General features: G+C 37.1%; 1 protein-coding gene across 10 annotated transcripts in view; it reads left to right on the plus strand.

The window, feature by feature from the left end:
• Nucleotides 1-15,410, plus strand: part of RNF182 (ring finger protein 182) — a 31,853-nt gene extending 16,443 nt beyond the window's left edge. For 3 of the 10 annotated variants that reach the window (XR_003993887.1, XR_003993885.1, XR_003993891.1), the window contains 4 exons: nt 404-583; nt 6,794-6,874; nt 11,659-11,777; nt 12,238-13,950. Coding sequence is in view for 2 of the 10 variants with exons in the window: in XM_030502357.1 (XP_030358217.1) it covers nt 12,458-13,195 (738 nt within the window). In the remaining 8 variants the exon portion in view is untranslated. Of the gene's footprint in view, nt 1-403; nt 584-1,574; nt 6,875-11,658; nt 11,778-12,237 lie in introns of those variants that run through there. The other 7 variants (XR_003993890.1, XR_003993889.2, XR_003993888.1 and 4 more) reach the window with 7 other exon arrangements.
• Nucleotides 15,411-15,888: the final 478 nt, after the last annotated feature.

The raw sequence follows: 15,888 nt of genomic DNA on the forward strand, positions 1-15,888 counted from the left end.
TTTCAAACTGAGACATATCTAAGTTTGGAAACTCTGAGAATGAAAGGTAAAACTTTTTCTGTCTTCTAGGATATCTCCTATCACATTTTAGAATGCAGTCTTCTGTAGCTTAACACCCAGTACAGTGACAGCTTACAGATAGGCAAGATATATTGGCACAGGTTGAAGACAAACCTCAGCATATTAGCATAGGATGATGAAGTGGGAAACGGTACATAAGTTTGGCTGAATGTCCTACAAACCAGATTAATTTAGCTCATCCAGAACTACATGTTATTACTGCTAGGTTGCTTCCAGTACCAGATCTGGCTCATTTACTGTCAACACTGCACTGCAGTTTGAAGTTAGATGTGCTTGCTCTTGCAAAGTATATTCACCACAGTTAATGGGAAATGCCTTTCAGGGTGCTTTTTCTTAGGGTGCACTTTCTGAGAGCCTTCCAGAAGCAGAGAAGGACAAATATGAGCTCAGAAGTCCTCAAGTAATACTGTCATCATTTGACTCTAGAAGAGACACTAGAACTGGATTTTATTCAATTTCACAGAGAGCTCCTTCTGTCAAGAAGCCAAGCCCAAGGTAAAAGGTATATTTTAACTTGCTGCAAATTATGTGGTCTGTGTTTGCAGAGATATGGAAAAGTCAGATTCACAGTGGATGCAATGCTGCCTTTTGAACTGATTATTAATGCAATATTTGTAACTTTATAAACTGTGGTCTAGTAGGCTAACAAATAGCAGTATGCTGTACTGGTACTTCAATCATGGAGCTTTCCATGCAAAAGTAATAGCATAAATAAAAACTAATGCTGCTTAGCTTACAAATAGATACTATGTTTCTACAGTTTGGGGTTTTTTTCATAGATCATCTGTTCTTTGCAAATTGTATGCATTCAGCACACTGGAAATGAAGACATAATGAAATATGTGTTGTCCACTCATGTCTAGTAAATAAGGTCATTTATGCATCTTTCTAGTATCCTTTTTTGAAACAGAGACTTATGTAGTAGAACATTCAGAAGCCTCCTATTCACTTGCTTAAGTAAAAGCAGAGAAGATTCATTATTTAAAATATTTAAAAGAAAACTGTTGTTTAAAACATCTGGTATTTTAAGATGCTCTTGGTTATGTTTCTGTTCCATCAAGAAATATTTTCTTAGTTAGTAGAAGGCAAAAATTGTTTTTCATTTCCTTCTTTATTCCATAAGCCTTGTCCAAGCTGCTCATTTCTGATACTGTATAGAAAACCTTTGTGATACTGTATAGAATATCCTTCGGAATACTTACTGAAAAGCTGCTGTGTTGATGTTTATATTACATTAACTGAAATTCAGAACTTGTTGGTGTTCTATTTTCTAGTTTTCTAGCCTTGTATTATATGTTGCAAAACACTTAAACTGAAATCCCCATTCATTATTACCAGTTACGAAAATACCAATACCTGGTTTCAGTTACTAATTTACACTAAACCAGGTAAATAGGCAAGTGTAATGACTATATGTGGACATATATATTGCTTTTTAATCCTTTAGAATTCCATTTTATGTTCTTTCTATCTGTTTTGTGGTGATTGTTTTTTCCTTTCTAATTAATTTAATATACAAGCAGCGTTTCTGAATATGCCTTGATTACTTCCAAAATTTCTGAAGCAATGCTTTCCTCTCTTGGATTTTGTATTTTGAATATGCTCAACTGGCGCACTTGAAACATTTAGATTTAGTTTAACCCTTCGATTTTTGTAGTTACAAATGGCATCACAATGCTGTAGCTCTGCTCAAAGCAAAGACAATCTCATACCCTCCATTAAGTTTGTAAGACTTCACCAGTGTAACTCTTTTGGATGATGGAAAATTTGGAAAATCGAGGTTGTCCTTGTCCCAAAATAGAAATAGGCAACTCTTGCTGAAACACATTTTCCAACTGCGCAGATTTTCCAATTTTTTGCAGATTCATATTGATCAGATTTAGACTTGATTGGATTAGCTGCTGTTGTGGCAGTATATTTCCATCAGAAACACTTGTGAGGAAGATACACTGCATTTTTAACTGGATTTTGATACATGTTATGGGCAAATTGGCTGCTTTTTTCTTCCTCGTATCCAGCCTGAAGGGTGCTCCAGACCTGAACATGCTCCCAGAAGTAGCACTAGTGTCAGAGCAACCCCTCGTGACCCCGGTGCCTTCAGAAATACCCAGAGGATATCATATTTTAGCTCATTATCAGCAGATTCCTGTGTACTTTAGGAATGATGTAGAATGGGATGACATATACATAGTAAGTAGAGCAAATTCTTCTTCTGCCTACTGAGGAAAATCTGACTTAAAGTCTGAGGTCTGATGTGGGCTAATGCTTCAAAACTAACTCTCAGGGAGACATTGAGACTACCATTGGAGAGGATTGCTTTTGGGAAAACAATCATACCACTGTGCTTCCTTACAGAGTGTAGTCTCTATATTGCTGTATATAGCATCTCAGCCCATGAAGGTTCTGTCCTTTGCTTGAAATACTACATCCAGTAGTACTTAAGCTCTTTCTCTGACAGTTCACAATGGGTAAAAAAATGCCACATTTCACTGCTAAATAGCATGTTAAAAGCAGAGCAATTCATATCGGTTTCCCTGAAGTTTAAGTCCTATATAAGCATTAATCTGAGTTAAGCAAATCTCATGAGCAGAACACTCCAGTGACTCTGAGGCTGGTGGTAGCACTTTATGGAACTCTGACAGTCCCAGATCATTTGCAGTAGTTACAAAGATACACCCAGTCTGGTACTGCTCTTGGTTAAGAGTATTCCTGTATTCCTCATTGGCATAAAATAAAAGCTGTGCATATAATTTGACACAAATTAATTTAACTGCTTTCATCCACTTCTTCAACACACACAGTTTTATTTCATGTACCTGTGTCTAGAATGATGGGTGCACATGCAGGAACTGTCCTTTGTAGTTTTGTAGTTTGTTTGCATGCAGAAGCCCTGCTAGACAGAAGCAGAGTTGCTGTGATGCTTCCTGTGGAGCTATAGTGATGCTGCTTAGTTTTCAGCAGAAACACTCAAAAAAACATAAAAAAAATAACTAAGTCTTAAGACCATAAAGGTCATAGACTGTAATTTGCTTACAGTTAGTATATAAACCTAACAAGAAGTGGTTTTGTCTTATTATTTGAGGAACCTTTCATTGCCAAGGAAAAATACTTCTGAATGTTAGCTAAAAATAAGACTGGTGCAGGATGATAATAACAAGTGCTTGAAAAGAAACAAATATGGACTTAAAAACAAATTTGATACAGTTCTAAAATTATTTCCCTTATGTATAAATCAGGTCAAATTGACTTTTTCCTGCAAGTATTTTGTAAGAGGGCAAAACATGTTACAGTCAGTTAATGTCTCCTTACTGACACTTCCTGTTGGGATCATTCAGTTACCATGAATGCGGTTGAAGACATACAATTTATCTTTACCACATGTCAAGAAGATCTACTAATATTTTTTTCATAGCAGCTGGGGTTTTTGTGTTTACTCATTTTTTAAATACATCAATAAGATTTTTATACAAAATTTTTTTCAGTTACATCATTGCAATTCTAGTCATATACAACAATGTCGAGTGAAGAGGGAACATATGCCAACTACCGCTATATTGGCAAAATAAAAATAATTTTGATCCCAGCAGTACTATTTTGAGACGCGCTTTAGGTGAACTAAATTAAATACTAAAATTACAGCTTAGTGTATCCAGGTTAAAGTATTGTTTTCTCAGACTTCCTCCTTTTCTTTTCAAGCTGTTGGGACTATCTGCAAAATCAGTCCTGAGCACTTCAGTATCAGTACTGCCCTGTATAATCTTCCACCTGTTTTCACTTCCCTATTGAGATAAAATAGACAATATTGTAAAATCTTTATACATATTCATATCCCAAAAAATGCCTGAGACAGAGTGAGCCAAGTTAAACATACTTAAGTGTTAGACAGATTGCTTTTAATGACAATAGAAAAAGCAAGTACATCTTCATTTCAAGTCTATTCTGGGATTATTTTCAGCTCCATTAGGACAAGTATAATGCAATACTTACTATTTAAATCTTATTTTGAAGGTTAATTGGAACTTATTATAATGAATTATTCTCCCATGTGAAGAGGAATTTCTCCCTGAATGATGTAATCAAGATTAATTTTCTGTATTTTGTCTCATCTACTCCCTAACAAATTATATAGCATAGAAAACATGTCCAAAGAAAAATAATTCTGTCATATTTTGGGATCTTACATTTTGTGTATGTCACTTAATAACTTCCAGTAAAACAGTCATTTTTATTAAAAAAGAAAAAGTTACTTTCTTGTATTTCTGGACTTATTTTAATTACTTACATTCAAGCATACAATAGTGAGCAAAACAAGGAAGTAAACTTCCATGGTGTTATCTTCATGTATTCTGAAATTCATATTGGCTTTTAATAATGCCTAATATAAAGATAAATGCTAGACATGTCTGTAGGTCATATGATTAAACATTTATGCCTATATTAAGAAACACTGGGAAGCTTTTTATTTATTTATCATTTTGTATCTTTGGAATCGTATTCTAGAATCAATGTCCCACAGTCTGTTCAATTCTCAGAAGAGCTTCTAAAGGACATGAGCACTAAAGCAGAGAAACAGAACTAAATAATATTTGAGAAACTTGCCGTAAACCACCTTTACTGCCAAAAAGGAGAATGTGTAACTTTTCCCTAAAAGAATAGCAAGGTCATGAGTTCTATCGTGAAATATATTCTTATTTGAGTAGATAACTTCTTGGTTTCAGAGTCATAAAGGAAAAGCCATTGGCAGTGAGAAAACAGTACCAGAGAAAATGCTAAAACAGCCCAAGTAAGCAGGTTGTGAAACAATTAAAAATAATTTTAAAAGAATTCTGTTTAACTAGCATATATCCAAAATTAAATGTTAACATTTTAAATAAAAATTTCAAGCCATCTCTTTTTACTTATCGATTGAGTATAATTAATAATCTGTTTAAGTCAAGACAGCTCTTAAGAGATCAGATCCTTTGCCCTTTATTATTCTTAAAACAGCTACAAAGCAACCCACAACCGTATGTCACATTAAGTAGTCGTTCAGCATATTGCTATATAAATAGTTCATGAATTATATATGAGGGGAAAATTCTTCTGAAGAAATATTGGAAGAGATTTTGCTTGTGTCTACAAGCCTAGACTACAAGCCTAGACTAATGAAACATTTTTTTCTACATCATAGTCAGTTTTAAGATTCATATCAAGGCTGTAGTAGCCTTTAGCTAGACAGAAAGTCATTGCGGATAGTATGTTTCAATAAGGCATTTGCTGTTATTCACATCATTTTCCGGTACTACCTGAACTCACATATTCCAATAACTCACATAATGTCAGTTATTGGAATAACAAGAAAGTATTGCAAACGGTATTGCTAAGAGTAAATGGAGTCTGGTGATATGAATATGCATATGCAAAGGATATAGAAAGTACCCTAAGAGCCAGTGTCACAATATTGAATAAACTGTATTAGACGAAATTTGTATTAGACAAAAATATTCCTGCCTACTTACTGGTGGGGGGAAATAAAAGAAAAAAAAAAAAAAGAACATTAACTGTTGATTTTTAATTTTTTTAATATAAGATGGCACGTTGATATTACATGACTTCTCATACTAAATGATCGGAGACCCATGAAATCCACTTTGAATATGAAAAGCTATTTTGTCTTTCTGTAGTATTGCAGAGGATTAAGAGAGATCAAGCAAGGACTGTACAGTAACTTCTGATATAAATACTTGTATTTCGTATTAGTCTCTTGAGAAGCAGTCAATAATACACAAGTATTTGCTGTATATTTGCTGTATATTTGCAGGGTTTCTCTTTTGTGCTTAGTTATTTAAGAAATAACCTCATTACCTATCCCATGGAAAACTATGTTTTTGTGAAAAGAATCAAAGCATTTTTCATAGCAGTTTGTAGAGCTGACAATAAACCAAGCATGGATCAGTATGTCACATTCTGTAACTCTAGTGCAAAGTCTCACATTGATTAGAGTTGACAGGGAAATGCCCATTGTTAAAACCCATCCAATGTTAGCAGAAATGTGGCATGAAACAGGTTGAACATGTGATGGCTGCTGGCACTATGAGCGTAGTCTATTCAAATGTCACATTAGTAAAGCAGTTTTGGGGTTTTTTTGCATTGTGCTTAGCACAAGCTGGAAAAATCTAGTGTGATGGTCATTTCCTGCTGAGTCAGAATGCAGCAAAGCTACTCAAATGCAAATGCAGTGGTCCACAGGAGATGATTGCTTTCTGGTCTGGAGAAGAGACTGCAGTTTGTTTGGAAAAGTAGAAATGACCAAAGAGCTTCTATGAGATTTGTGAAGGAAAGTATTTTGATGTGGTTTTAAAACTCTTTTTTCAAAGCACGGTTTATCTCTTTAGCTGCTTTGCTTTTGGGTTTTTTTTTTGAGTGAATTGCTAACATTTGTGAATATGTAGTTGCTAGATGAGATCGCACTTCAGAATGTTTAGCGCATAATATTGAAAGAGGCTTAAAATCAACAACAGATCTGTAAAGATAACTCTGGATTATTTTACAGAAATAATTTTAGTAAATGGGAGTTACCCAATATATTCCTCTAAACAGAAATCTTAACATATGGGTATTTCTATCCAAACTAGAGAAGTTGGACTGCTTTCCTCTCTTACAGAGAAACAGACTGAAAAGACTCCCAGCTATATTCCTGCCCTACTAATTCTGTTTCCCTCCTTTCCACCAGTTTTTACCCATGTGGAGAAGAACAGGCTTTTCTTGTGTTCCCTGCAAGTGAACCTTTGCAAGAAGTTCTTTTTCTTGGAAAGTAAGTTTCTCTGTATTTCTCTCTCTCTCTCTCTCTCTCTCTCTCTCTACATATATACACATTCCTTCGTCTTCTTCTCTCATTCCCTAAATACACTTGGCTTGCATTTAGAGGAAACTTTAAAAACCTTTGAAAATATCACGTGTTGGGTACCTCCATGGATGGAAGTTAATTATTGACCTCATGTATTCATTTTAGGTTATATGTGAATTGTTGGCAATTTATTTTCATAGGAAAAAAGTGTGAGAGATGAATGATAAAAGGTTGGTTTGATAAACTGGGCAAGGATGATCATTAGGGATGAGAAGCACAAATATCCCATCTACTTTGCCCTGTCAGCATGACTAAGCTCCAATATTGAGAGTTTTATCTACAATTAATTGCTTCTGGCCTTCTCATAAGAACACTTGTCTATGCAGTATTTGATAGATTTGCGTAAAGAGGGGTCATAACATGTTGCACAACCCATTCACCTTTCTTTCCACACCTGAGATGAAACCCTGCAAATCTGCAGTCTGCAACCCAGCAGTGATGAGAAAACTGATCAATGGCCTCCTCTTGCTCTCAGGGGAGGATATTCCCCCTGCTAATGCGACTGCCCTCCAGCTGGAACACTGTGGGGACTGCTGGTGACCTTCTTCCATCCAGAAGGTGCCTCTCGGTCTTCAACTTTTCTCCATTTCTACTAAAAGGGTCAGGGAGAGGAGTCTGCCAGGTACAGGACAGGTGGCACAAGGAAGGAAGGGGAAGAGAGGGAGTCAGAGCTCAAGCAGCAGCAGGAACATAATGTGAACAGGAACGATTCACACCTGCAGTGCTTAGGCAGAACCCTTACAAAAGACAAGTGCTTGTCATAGCATAACAGATCTGCTTGTTCTTGGATAAACTGGAGTGGATGCTGTTATTGTTGTACGTGTCTAGTAGCTTATATTTTGTTCCAAAGGCTGCTATGTGATACATAGTAGACAGAGGAATGAAAAGTACTGCAATTGGATTGTGTTGATCCCAGTGGTTAGTCTACTGTGGAAGACAGAATAACAGAAGGTATCTAGGCTTTCTTGTAAAAAGGAATTCATATATTATGTGCTAGAATTATTATATATGAGAGATGTTTAGCTACAAAAGCAACTGTCAGCCTGATTCCTTATTCAGTAAGGGACAAAGCTTCTGAAATAGAGCACATAAAGTGAGTTCAGGATACTGAAACATATAATCATAGAATAATTTGGGTTGGAAAAAATCTCCAGCAAGGGTCTAGTCTCCTTTGCTCAAAGCAGGGCCAGATTCTAAGGTAGAATAGCCAGGGTTGTACCCAGTCATGTTTTCAATATCCGTAAGGTTGGAGATTTCATTTCTACTTTGCTCTGCATGTATTCCAGTCTTTGAACATCTTGTGAATATTTTTTCCTAATACCTGATTGAAAGTTCCCTAGTTGCAACTTGTGCCTGTTGATATCAAACAAACAGGTGAGACATCTCTAAAAATAAATAAGCTCAAGCGGAAAACTGGACATAAGGAATAGTTTAAAGTCATGGAAAATATCTGAATTGATAAAAATAAACACAGTACTCTAAAAATAGACATGGGACCTCACTTTGATCTGAAGTCAATAGCAGTTTTGTACTTGGAAGTGAAAGAGGTTAGACTCATCATAGGATTTGCGCTCATGAGTTTTTACTTGACTGTCCTCTGGATGTCAAAGTCAGAAAGAACGTGCATATTGCATCCCAATATTTAAAAAAGCCCAAACATTAATGGAGTATTGGAACATATAGTAGGGATGTACCTTCTCATGTCGTCATAAAAAAAGTGGCTCAAAGAGAGGAGTAGGACAAAACGTGAACATAGAGACATAATCCCTTATTTCTGTGCAATATACTAAATAATTTCTGTGTAATATTGCAGCTGCTTTTCCTTTCAACACACAGCAAGCAGAACTATGTGAATTGCCACCCTTTTTGGGGGGGGACCAGGATTCAGAGGGGCAGCAGTTCATCTATTCCCTACCTTAATTCCTTATTCTGCCTGCTTCCAGTAAATACCCTCCTGGGGAGACATGCAAAGACAAGCATGTCTCTTTGACATAGAGTAGAATCTTCCACAGTGGTTTGAAGGAGTAGCTGGCTGTATTTCTCAAGAAATGTCTGATTTTCTCAAGAAGTAGGGGTAATTTGAAGCAAAAATTCTTTAAAATCCTCAGTTTTCTTATATTTTTAATAAGTCCCTGATCAGAGAACTTTTTAGTATATGTGGTGTATATAATAGCAGGGCAGCATTAATAAAGCTCAAAAAGGTATCAGTTCTCAGCAGAGAAAAAATAAGATGGAATGTGGGTATTGAGAAGGAAAAATAAAAAATTCCCTAAGAAGCATCTAAACCCACCAGAGAGCTGAGAAGCTAAAAAATGTATGAATAACATTAATAGGAATTAGTGATTAAATTTTAATTTGCAAAGGAACAGATGTATAAATGAAGAATAGTAGTAAGCAGTTATCACACTAGAACACATAAGGAAAAATCCAACATCTAAACTTAGCTAAAGAGAAAACAATTAGTGATGTTTTATTACTGATGGATATGTTTTGAAAAGACTCTGTGGAAAGAGAAAGATGATGTAAGTAGTTCTTTCTTGTACAGTACATTAAAAAAAATGTTTGAAAATAATTTGCAGAATAGCTCATGACAGAAACTACCTCAAGGAGGACCATTGTGTTCTGGAAATGAAGTTAATGGTTCTAATCTAGCAGTTGAGACATTGCCAGTCCCAGGGACTTGTTACTCCTTGTATTAATGCTAAATTTGGCCACTTAAAGGGGATAGAATCAGGAAAACACTTTCAGTTTGAAATCTGATTCAGGCAGAAGTGATCCATGTTTTAAGAATATTGGTTAGAAAGTAGACCGTTTTTCAGAAAAAATGGGAAATATTCATTAGAGAGATTGGGAGTTTTCAGAGAAAGATCACAATTTTCCATAAGAAGCAGACACATTTTTGGGCAGCTTTTTGGTTAATCTCTAATTTTATGTCACAGGGCAAAGTTTGCCAGCGTTAGCTGTGAAGCATGAACATATTAGTAATCTGAATTCACCTCAGGTACAGAATTTGAATGATACTCAGGATGTAAAAGTTCAAAACCATCACTTGTTTTCTTTGGCTTCTTAACTTCTCAGTAGTGCTTTGCTTTCATGTAGGTCAGCATTTAACTTTTTTAGGTCCCTTTTGTGGTTTCTTTGTCCTTTGGAAAGTTACCATCTCATGACATTTATGTATGCCTAAAAGTTATCTAGAAGATGATATTTGGAATGAAATAAAAAGAGTAGTAGAAATTAATAAGGAAGCACACAGTGTAACGAAGGATAAAGGATAGGTTATAAGATCTGTAAAAAATGTACTTTTTGTCTTTTATAAGATGTTTAGCTTGTACACACTAAAAATTATGGATCAGTGTTTTCGTGTTTGCCTTACCTAATCGAACACACCACAAATATAGTGACAGTACAAATAATAAAAACAACAGTAAGGCAGAGATGAAAACTTTTAAAGCACCAAAGAAATAAGTTGGAAGAGGCAGGAAAAAAGTTAAGAAAATGGAACCGGGGGGGAGCCGTGTCTGTTAAATTCTTAGAGAAATATGGGGTTTTTTTCTACACTATGTTTTCCAGGTTTTTTCATTACTGCATTGTCTGCAATATCTTTGTTTTAAAATCCAGGAAGTCAGTTTTAGAAATTATGTTACTTACAGAAGCTATGCAGAAAGGTGAGAGAATGCAAAATCCTTAAAGAACAGTAGGAACAATAGGCCCATGAAAGACACTTTCTTGTACCTGATGGTTGGCAGTTAAAATGTATTGACAGAAGGAGCACATTGCTTAAAAGATGGAACTTCCTGCCTTGTTCTTAAAAAAAGGAGAAAGATCGGAATGCTTGGAGTGAGTTAAAATTTCCCAAAGGAAAGGAATCAAACGTTTACTAAAACTAATAGTCAAGAAACAAGTTTATTGAAATAGACCACTTTTTCTGCCCCCCGCCCATATTCTGTGTGCCGGATATTTAATGATAACACAAGTGGGAGCTGGATGCAAGTGCTGACCCCCATTGTCTGACTGTGGCAAGTTCCTTCCTACTCTAGCAGTGAAGCACAGTTTCAAAGCCTGCAAATGCAATGGTGCACCCATCTCTGTTAGCAAGCATATGCCCGAATCTGGAAGAAGTTTTTATCTTCTGGCAAATAGAGGTGGTTTTGTAAATGCTGGTAACTATTGGTCTCCAGAGTACATAGTCCTGGTTGATGTTTTGCTTTTATAATATATGGACTGTTTCATGAACTCATGAAAATGTGCAGTTACAAAATAGGACAATACATTTTCTTAGGCGAACCTGATGGGTCTCTGGTGGCAAAAACGCAGTGCAGAACGGGAGTGCAGCGACACAAGTATGCCACGGGCCTCTCCTTACCTGAGATGTGAGGCAGCTGTCACAGCCATGAAACACTTGAAAGACAGTGTTTCATGGCTGTGCCAGAAAGCATCTGGCTAATGCCCTTGAGAGACACGTTAGCCTTCACCCTAGCATCCACACATTAAAGGAGACATCTGTTGCAAGCTAATGAACCCTCATTTTCGTGATCTAGGTGTCGACAGAGAAATGAGCTGTTCCACAAGCAGTGAAATTAATAAAGCCTGATTTTTTACAAATTTGGCCAAGGTCCCCACATAACTCTTTGCAATAACCCCATCCCTCTTCCATACCCACCTCACTCCCCAAAACTCTTTTATCTCCTCAGAGTATCACCAGCTTCCCCCTGTACTGCCCTCCTCTCTGGCTGAGCAACAGGCAGCATGCTGCCTGTTCAGAGCAGAGGCTGAGTGTGTCCTGGCTGAATATTATCCTTCAAGATAAATGGTAATTATTACACATACCTCTCCTTCTCCTCTACCCAACTGCCAGCGTTCACTGCTTTTTTAGAAACTTTGTTATCTTCAGTACTGCTGCCCCTCTGCTGGTTTGTTTGAAACTGGTCAGCAGGTTCACAAGTTACTGAGAAAGATGAAAAGCACCAGGGGTCAGGTCTCATTTCCTTAGGAAACCAGGGTTTAGACAAATGGTCTAGATCAGTGATTAGATTGCAGCTTCTGCGGAGAACTTCATGGGCTGAGCCAGTTAAAGTTACGAGTCTAAAACAAATGCATGCAGAGCAGTACTAAGTTTTGTCAGCATGACTGCTATATAGGCCCCATATGCCACACCAAAAAAACACCTTAGAGGTATTTTTAGCAAAGGAAGCTAAGCTCGTGAAAAGTAGAACTTGCACCTGCTACAGCTTAGCTTAGCTTCCACAAAAATTCCACATTGTCTTTTTCAGATGGATGCCTGGCTCAAAGTTAAAGGACATGCAGTACACAGCCCCTAGCAGAAGCTGAAAACGGGTGATGCCTACTGACTCTTTTCGACAATGTCATCTTCTCATTTCGTGTTTGAGATGGGTGATGTGATCATCAGGAAAAACTTCTAAAATAAGCCCAAAGAGTGACCTCTTCATCCCTTGACTTCTCTTTCCTCAAGTCTAAAAACCATCAGAAGAAATGACCAGTCAACTACCAGAGGAGCCTGTGGAGACCCAGAGCTCAGATGAGCTTGAGTGCAAGATCTGTTACAACCGCTATAACCTGCGACAGAGAAAACCAAAAGTGCTGGAGTGTTGTCACAGAGTATGTGCCAAATGCCTTTGCAAGATCATAGACTTCGGTGATTCCCCGCAAGGTGTCATAGTATGTCCATTTTGCAGGTTTGAAACATGCCTGCCAGACGATGAGGTTAGTAGTCTTCCTGATGACAACAACATCCTTCTGAATTTAGCTTGTGGGGGAAAGGGAAAGAAGTGCCTACCAGACAACCCAACAGAACTCTTGCTGACTCCCAAAAGGTTGGCGTCTCTGGTTAGCCCTTCTCACACCTCTTCTAATTGCCTGGTTATAACAATCATGGAAGTACAAAGAGAAAGTCCCCAGACCCTGAACTCAACCCCCGTTGTGGAATTTTACAGGCCTACAAGTTTTGACTCTGTTGCAACTGTGTCCCACAACTGGACAGTGTGGAACTGCACATCCTTGCTCTTCCAGACCTCAATTAGGGTGCTAGTGTGGTTGCTAGGTTTGCTGTACTTCAGTTCCTTGCCCTTAGGGATTTATTTACTCGTATCTAAGAAAGTCACCCTTGGGGTTGTCTTTGTAAGCCTTGTTCCTTCGAGCCTTGTTATTCTCATGGTTTATGGCTTTTGCCAGTGTGTTTGCCATGAAGTTTTAGACTGCATGTCATCTTGATAACAAATACAGTAAAATAAGATGTATTGTCGCTTGTGTAGCATAGTTGATCTATCCTGTCTTTGTACTCTTATTTATTCTTATTGTTGTCCATCACACTAAATGGAAGCAGTGGCCCTAGTTATACGGTCCTTTTTTTCTATTTGATTTGATTCCCCCCTCCTTTTTTTTTAAGCTAAATAATGGAAATAAAATTTACATGCTGATTTTAAAAGGTCAAGTTGTAAAAAGGGATACAGCAAAATTGCCAAACTTGGTGCCTGCTGCTGCTGTCACTATTCAATTGAGCAGACCTTTGCTTTCTATTGGCTTGATTATGTCAGTCAAGGCTGCAGGATCCACACTAGAAGAAATCAGTACAACAGGCACCTTCCAGGTCAAAGTACAGCATCTCATGCTTTGGAATATCTGTTATTTATCATTCATTACCATTTACAGCAAACAAACAAAATCTCTTTATTAGTTAATATTATAAGATGAAGAAGACAAGCTGCCATTTCTTTTTCCCAGTTCTTGTTATAGCAGAAATATTTGTTAGGAGGCCAATGGTTACAGATTTTTTGCATTCTGCAACATGAGGAATCTTTTTTTGACCATGCTAAAAACATGTCTCCAAAATACTTTCCCCAGACAGAAGCCCACTTGTCACAGAGTTGCAGCTCTCTCTGAAATACTCTTCCTAATGAGTATTTCCAGGCACCCAGCCACATGTTTGCTCTTCTGTAGGCGTACTTATTTCAGTGTGCATACACCTTAGGCTTCCCTTTGAGGGTTCAGAGCTCTGCAGACTTCTCTAGCTATCTTCTGCTATGCTTACCCTCCCTCCCAGCATTTCCTCCGCCACACCACGTCTCCAACCCATTAGTCCTCCTAACAAATTGCCTGACCAACTTCATGCACATCTACTCTGTGGTAGCTACATGGGAGAATTTGGCTTATGTGACTAGCTATCAAGATAGACTTTTATTCCCAACCATTAGGAAATGGACCTTCAATCACTAAGACAAATCTCAGAAAAAACTCTGAAACTGTTGATTTTTTTTCTTTCTGAGTTCACAGAATGAGCACTGTAAGGAGGTAGCATGAGTTTGGAAAGGTTTCTGTTTATTGCATAGTGCTTCAAAATGTTTAGTACCCTGAACTCCCTCTGTCACCATTATGAGTTGATGGCACTCTAGGTGCGGCAATTAGTATGTCTTGATCAGTTGAGTTCAGAGGAATTACTGATGATTTACCATTCCACAAAAGAATCAGGCCCTGTAATGCTTGCTTGTATGTTGCATGGTTTAGGCTACTTTTGAACTACTGGAAGAGCACCAAAAAAAAAGAAATATTAATGTGTATACCTAGGTCTCGTCAACGCCACAGCTGCAAACTTGTTTTCCTGTGCACAGCAGGGTTAAAACTGAGGAGTAGAGCAGGGCAAGCATGGTTTCTGGGACAGGCACAAGATTCTGTAATTTCAAGGCAGTGTCAGAGGGAGAAGGATTTGTTGCATGAAGACTGAATGTATGGCCTAACAATATATTCTTAGAGCAGACTGACTTAAGAAAGAATGAAAAATGCCAATGGGAAAAGCAGAGCATAAGTGGTTGTTGTGTCTGTCAAGGATTTGAAGTCAAGTTGCTTTAATTTTTGTAGATGGCATGGATTGTATCTACAGTTTCATTCCTATTGCGAACATAGGGAAAATGTGGAAATGTAAAGGTCCTGCTTTTCTTGACACTCATTTTATAGTAATCCATATATATGTGTGTGTATGTACATATAGACACATATGTAAGAAGAAAGCTTACAGCAAAATCATAGTTTTCAAGTGTATGGGATTATGGAGCTATGTAATGAGTGATTAATGGAAATGTTTCAGACTTTTCTGTAATAATTTGATAACAATTATAACTAAAATATTTTCAGAATTCCTAGAAATTACTATTCCTAAGTAATTGTTTTTAATGTTTGTGGTAAAGCACATATAGTTAGAAGAGGCATCATCTCCAGTTCTGGTATACTGCAAGGTTTGACTCATCTATGAACTCATAAATTTAAAGTATCCAACAACAATCATGTCAAAAAGCAAGAAAAATAGAAACCTATGTGGTGTTATAGTACTGCATAACTTTGGGAAAAGATGTATTTGTAGTGTTAGGGATTTATATGTTTTAGGATTTGTTCAATTTGTCTGAATATAGTGTCTCTAATAAAGGGCTGACTAATAGGTTTTGCAAATGTGTGACATATATGTAGTACTTCTGCACAACATGTCTACAGTGATACCTGTTGTCTTTTCCTTTTGATTTTCGGTTGATTAAGATTACCTTAGCTCCAGCACCAGGCATTTTATACTCTCTTTTAAAAATCTCGGCAGGATTACAGTGGTATCAGTTACACCTCACAGCACAAATAAATACACCTGTTGTCATACTTCACTCTTTTAAGACTGCCAGCCTGTTAAATTTATGCTGTTATTTTAGACTATGCTGCAACACTAATTCACTCAAAAATGCGAGAGTGCAAAAACATATTGATTCTATAGCTATTCTGCCGCTCAGACAGAGCACATTATTACAGCTTTGGTCTCATAAAATTCCTATATGACTTATAATATGACCATTGAGAATTGCTAGGAGGTCTAAATCTCAATTATCTGTGGAGAAGATATTTGGTGTGTGACTGAAACTAGAAGAACTTCAGAT

The sequence above is a fragment of the Strigops habroptila genome, chromosome 1 (genome assembly GCF_004027225.2).
Source record: "Strigops habroptila isolate Jane chromosome 1, bStrHab1.2.pri, whole genome shotgun sequence".
NCBI lineage: Eukaryota > Metazoa > Chordata > Aves > Psittaciformes > Psittacidae > Strigops > Strigops habroptila.